Source organism: Echinops telfairi, unplaced genomic scaffold (genome assembly GCF_000313985.2).
Source record: "Echinops telfairi isolate 266 unplaced genomic scaffold, ASM31398v2 ScPeMD7_6;HRSCAF=24_0, whole genome shotgun sequence".
NCBI classification, from domain to species: Eukaryota; Metazoa; Chordata; class Mammalia; order Afrosoricida; family Tenrecidae; genus Echinops; species Echinops telfairi.
The window spans coordinates 8,528-14,904 of record NW_022103902.1 but is presented as its reverse complement, the minus strand read 5'-3'; the positions used below and the strand labels follow the sequence as shown (position 1 = coordinate 14,904).

Here is a 6,377-nt window from a genome sequence, read left to right as displayed (position 1 = left end):
ATGTTTTGAGAATGATGAGTGAAATGAATGTACAAATGTGCTTTACATAACTGATGTATGTATGGATTGTGATAAGAGCTGTATGAGCCCCTAATAAAATGATTTTTTTTAAAGTTCTTAGACATAACCACTTTGAGGAAATGAATTACTGACCTGGGGGATCAGAACCATACTATTATGGGGCACCAAGGTCAATTGCCATAAAGCAATTCAGTCTTCCTTCCTGGTGTGTTATCAACTAGGGTCTTAAAAGTTTAAGAGCAGCTATCTAAGTTGGAAATATTGGTCTTTCCCAACCAGAAGAAAAGAGTAATGAAAATCACAAGACCCAGGTAAACAACTAATCCAATGGCCTAATGGACCACACAAGCATTAGTCTCCATAACCTTGAGACCAGAAGATGGTGCCTGGCTACCAATACCGACTGTTCTGAAAAGGATCTTATTAGAAGGTTGTGGATAGTGGGAGGGAAGTGTGGAACAGAAGTCAAAATTATAAGAGGCCAGGCTTATGGGTCAGATAGAAGCTGATGAGGTCTCAAGGCTATGGCATGTAGTCACAGGTCTGGAAAGGAACTTACATCTGGTAGCATAATCAAATAATCAACCATTTAAAAGGCAGTGATTGCCTTTTATAAAGCATTTATACAGGACAGATGATTAGGAAAGGAGGAGAAACGGAAACAGGAAACACTGGGAGGAAGTGAGATAAGGTTGATAGATTGATGATATTGAAATGGATGAGCTGAAACAAAATGTGTATAAACTGCTGAGTGTTAAGCTCATGGTTTGCTCTATAAACTTTCACCTAAATCACAACATGAAGTTTAAAACAAAAAATGCAAAAAATATACATTTTCCTTTTATTTATAAGAATGCCTTTTCCAGTGCCTTTTCTTACAACTTAAAGAAGAATCAGAAAAATGTTGGAAACTGGGTAGTTGACCTTCTCTACAGAGAAGGTCTTCTCTACAGACCTCTTGCCAAGTCGAAAACTAAATTTCCCAAGACTGCATGCAGAAAATGAACTCTGTTGTAAGCACAGTGACTTAAAATTACTTACGGCTCTTCTGTCCAGTCTTTTTAAACTCTCACCAAATGACTGGGTGGGATCATGAAAATAAAGTGTAGAGTACTCTAGGGGATTGGTCAGCTTTGCCATTCCTCCCGGGATAAAGTGAGTCACCCGAGAAACAGGAACAGAGAGAATCCCATGACCACCAAGAAAGAAGGGTCACCAGCATAGCAGATGCCAGATTCCTGGGGGAAGTGAAATCTTTGGGGTCACCAGTAACCTCGGCACAGACCATTAAACAGAATTGTGGGCTTCCTGATTCGTGGAAGAAGTAAATCTGAGTGGCTCTAGGCTGGCTTGCTGAATAGGGTGCCCTTTGGGCTTTTACTACCATTAAAAGGAGCTTTGCAACACACAAGCTCAAGCAGGGCAGAGGCGAAGGGGCCTATGGCTCAGTGGCTAAAGACCAGAGGGAGATGTGTCAGCTGGCAAAGCTGAGAAAAGTCACTGCTGTGGACAAAAGGACTGTTTCTTAAGGTCTCCTAATCATGACTTGCTGTAGCCTGCTATCTTCCCTAATAAACACCAAAATTGTAAGTAAAAAACAATTTTTAAAAACATACTGTATGTAGAACATAACCGAAATCTAGTATATAAGAGAGATACGATCTCAAAAAGGGATTGCTGTGTGAAGTTATTTAACATCCCAACAATCACCCTACACTAGCATAATCATAATTACTGTTCTTAAATTTGCAACTTTAAAACAAAACCATTTTATCGAGGGCTCTTACAGCTCTTGTAACATCCATACATCAATTGTATCAAGCACATTTTTACATATGTTGCCATCATTATTTTTTGAACATTTATTTTCTATTAAGCCCTTGGTGTCAGCTCCTCTTTTCCCCCACTCAACCGCCCCCCCCTCCCACCTCGTAGCCCCTTGATAAATTATAAATTATTTTCATAACTTACACCAATTGCTGTCTCCCTTCACCCACAGTTTCTGTTGTTTGTCCCGGGGAGAGGGGGTACAGTTATATGTTGGCCATCATGATCAGGGACTCCCTTCCTCCTCAATCTGCCACTTTTAAAGACAATGATCTGGTTTTATTTTACTGCATTTATACTTGTAAACTGCATGATCCTAAGTCATTAGCACTTTAGGGTTGGCTGTAAGATGTACAAGGGGGTTCCTTGAAAGCTTTGTGGGAATATGCTTTCATTCTATTTTCCATAAACTTTTTGAATTTTTTAATTTGGTTAAGTTAAAATAAAAATGTACTAGCATTTTAAAAAAAACACATGAAAAACCAATGATGCCTCTCCATTGTGTAACAACCCCTGTAAAAAGTACTCTAAACAGTAGAAGCTTTAGTGGATGCATCTTTGGCTCCCTATCCCTAGGCCTTTCCTAGCTCTACTCAAATTCAGTTCTGGGTGAAGGTGTTCAGGTGATGGAAAGCAGAGATTTTAGAAGGTTAGGAGGGGGGCAGAAATCAGAGCAGAACACTTCAGGCTTACTCCATTCATGAATATGAAAAAATGCTAAACTGGAAAGACAGCAAACCCAGAAGAAACAAGCCTCAAACAATCATGCACACTGTATGTCCCTTATCCCTGTGACTACGGAGGTGAGCAGAATGCTTCCAAACTGATAACTTTTCAAAGCCATTTAACTCTCTTTGTTTCTCAATAAACAGAACTGCTCATTACAATCAGTTTATAACATGACAACTCATTTTTTCTGAAACAGCAAACTTCACATGATAACCAGTTAGGTCACTTTTTGAAAAGTTTTGTAAAGTCTCAGTCAATTATTTCAAAAAGATCACTAATGAGCTTAAAAATAAATGTTTTTTCCAGAGTGATCTGTAACTTCTCTTCAATCATGCAGTTTTAGTCATTCCTAAATAAAGAAAACATAATTTTCTTGCTTATTTCCTTGCTCCTGTACCACCTGTGTTGAGACCTTCCCATCTCTTCATTTGATTTTGCCCTCTGCTTTAGGTTAGCCACTAGCTATGTGTGGGGTCAAGTTTTAGGTTGCTAACTGACAAGTCAGGGGTTCAAACCCATAAGAACTCACCAACTGCTCTGAGGAGAAAGATGAGGCTGTTTGCTGCCAGAAATATTTACAGCACTGGAAACCCTAGGGAGAAGCCCTACTCTTCCCTATAGGGTCAGTATGAGTCAGGAATGATTCAATGTCAGTGGGTAGCCCAGTCTGACTAGTTACCATCTGAACTATGAGTATAGTTAGATCAAAATGAGATAGACAAAAATATAAAATACACACCAGAGTTTGAAGACTTAATACTACAACAACAAACTCCAGATTGTATGTTGAAATATTATTTTGGAAATATTCCAAAAACTCCAAATTCACTATCACTGTGTCAATTCTGACTCACAGTGACCCTGTAGTACAGGGTAGAACTGCACTTGTGGGTTTATGGGACTATAACTCGCTACACGTATCTTTCTCTCGGGGAGGGATTTGTGGATTCAAACTGCAAACCTCGAGGTTAGCAGCCCAACTCATAACCCACTATTCCACCAGGGATCCTTTTGGAAATAGTAAAGTGAGTAAAATAGGTTATTAAAATTAATTTCATGGTGGTTTTAGTTTTTAATATGAAATTTAAAATTTTGTTTTAAATTTTAAATGTCAAATTTTAAATTATACACATGGCTCACATTAGATGTGGAGGCTTACAAATCTTTGTGGAAAAGTTCCAGTATCTTTTAATTCCATTTCTCCATTGACTTTTTGAAGCTCACTTGTATTTCTACTGGACAATATCCATGAGACTTTACAGCTTATCTAATGACTCCCTCAACTTAACTTCCATAACACGTATTCACATTCCAAAGAATTGGACCAAGTTTACCATGTCAACGGGTTTATCACAGCTCCCCAATTCCAATACATGCAAATTGAGAATAAAACCCACATCTAACTCAAACTCAAACCAAACCCCAAACCACGGAGGTTCAGGGCCGAACTGCCCCTGTGGGTTTCCGAGACTAGAAGTGTTTCTCCCACAAGTGCTGGCTGGTTTTGACATTGCAATCAGCAGCCCAAGGTGTCATCCCTAAGTCACAGAGGCTCTTACCCACCCTCCTCGCCCATAAAACCCAAAACCAACAAAACATCTAGGTCACCTTAAATTATCCTCCTACTCTTAGGAGCTTACCTCATTGTTTTATGTGTTTTAATTCAGAGTTTTAACTTCTCCATTACTAAGCTTTCCAGTTTCGTCTCGGGGATTAAAGGCTGTAGCTACCAAAGCCCTGTATTATTTTTAGGTCAGTACGATGACAATGAGTTGTATACCTACGATATGATGAAGAAGCACATCAAAAACTAACACATGTACATATAGTCAACACGCTTAGATCAAGTGTAATAAGAACGCACAAATCGGCAAAGGTTCCTTTTTAACAATGTCTGCAAAAGTGCATTGTAAAAACCTACGTGTAAAAAACAAACAAACATACGTGCATTTTTTTTTAAGTTGGACACTGCGGTTTAGGGAGCCCTGCTGATGTAGTGGTTACATGGTAGGTTGCGATCAGCATGTCTGGTAGTTCGAAACCCCCAGCAGCAAGTCAGGAGAAAGACTGGACTTCCTGCTCAAGTAAAGAGGTACCATCTCGGAAACTTACCCGGGGTCGCTATGAGTCAGCACTGCCTCGAGGGCCTGAGTCTGGTGGGTCTAAGTCTACACACAAACACCACGGCTCCACAACCCTGCCTGATCAATCAGGCAATGGCTTGGGAGCGGTACATCGCACCCAGAGCTTTCACGTGAAAATCGACATCTAATAAAAGTAGTCGGAAGGAAAAAGACTTGTGCCAAAGTGATGAACGGTGCAAATTGCTGGCGCGTGAAGCACGAGTTTGAAAACCTGGGTAAGTACATACATTAATCTAAATCTAGACATCTCAATTATGTGGGAGGAATCCTCCAATTGGATACCTCAGGCAAAGGTCACCGTGGTCGTTTCACACCGAGGTCCCCTCGCAATGGTATCCCAGCGCTTCTGGTTTCTATTTAGCAAACTTCCCGAGCAGCTGCTCCCGCCCCGGGCCGCGGACCCCGCCCGAGGCCGGGACCAGGTCCACACCCCTCGCTCGCGCGCGCCTGGCCCCGCGCCGGGGAGCGCAGCGGGCGGGGCGCGGGGCGGTCTTCCCGGCCCCGCCGCCGTCTGCCACGGTGTCCCCGGGACCGGCGGGGGCGGGAAAAGGGGGGGAGGAGAGGGGACGGGAGGGTAGTGGGAGTCACCGCCGAGCTTTCACTCACCAGCCATCGCCACTCGTCGGCAGTGGCGGGAGCTCGTCTCCGGCCGCCATTGCTGTTGACGTCCACGTCACTTTGCCGAAAAGTGGGCCGGCGCCGGGACCGACTCTGAGACCTGGATGACGTAAAAGGACCTCGGAAGTCCGCAGCCTGGTTTCTCAACGGAGGAAGAACGAGGGAAGACGCTGGGACTGAAGGAATGCTACGTCAAGACGTCCCGGGGGCGAAAAATAGCCGCGGACGTCTGGGGGCGGAGACGTGAAGGAAGCGCTGCCCTGCCAAAGACTCTATGTCCCAGCATGCCACGGGCCGGCTGGGCGGAGTGGGCGGGGCGTGGGGCGGGCTCTTCCCACGCCGGTTTGGACTCGGGCCGGCTGGATGCCGAGCGCGGCGTCGAGCGTCTGGTTGGCGTCTCCATCGTAACTCGGCGTGAAATCGAGCAGACTATGAATTGAGTGCTAATTAAGGGGGAGAGCACGGGAGGGGAGAGGAGAACCCACACTTGAGAATTTTACTGTGGCTGCGTTTGAGGAGTAGGTTGTTAGGCAACCTTTACGTGTGGGACCCGATCAAAAGTATAGTTGGAGGACAACATACTTTGTCTAAGGATTTTAAAGTTATGAATCAGTGTTGCACGGTGTTGGCCCTCATCTAACCTACAGGCTGGTGGTTGGAATCCACCGAGTACCACATAGGCGTCCCGGTGGCATCGTGGGCTACCCGATTGGGCAACGAACCACACGATCGACAGTTTGAAACCACTATCCGCTCCTACGGGCAAAGACTGGACTGTACTCTTGGTACAGTCTCAGAAACCCACGTGGTCAGTTCTACTCTGACCTGCCTGGTCCCAATGTGTTGCAACTGACAAGATGTCACTGTGGCAAAAAGGCCCAGTGTTGTGCTTCTACAAAATTATAGCCAAGAAAACCCCTTAGAGCCACTCACTATAATAAAAATGACTTCATGACAATAGCTTTGTTTGTTTGACATCAAACAAAGGAGATGTGTTCTGGTCTTTCACCTTAATAAATTTATCTTTCAAACAACCTG

General features: G+C 43.8%; 1 protein-coding gene across 1 annotated transcript in view; it reads right to left on the bottom strand.

The window, feature by feature from the left end:
* The window catches only part of TBC1D23 (TBC1 domain family member 23), an 81,354-nt gene extending 75,729 nt beyond the window's left edge, over positions 1-5,625 (bottom strand). Inside the window, 2 exon segments of the mRNA XM_045286145.1 lie at positions 5,328-5,528; positions 5,530-5,625. Of these exon segments, the coding sequence (XP_045142080.1) occupies positions 5,328-5,528; positions 5,530-5,625 (297 nt within the window).
* Positions 5,626-6,377: the final 752 nt, after the last annotated feature.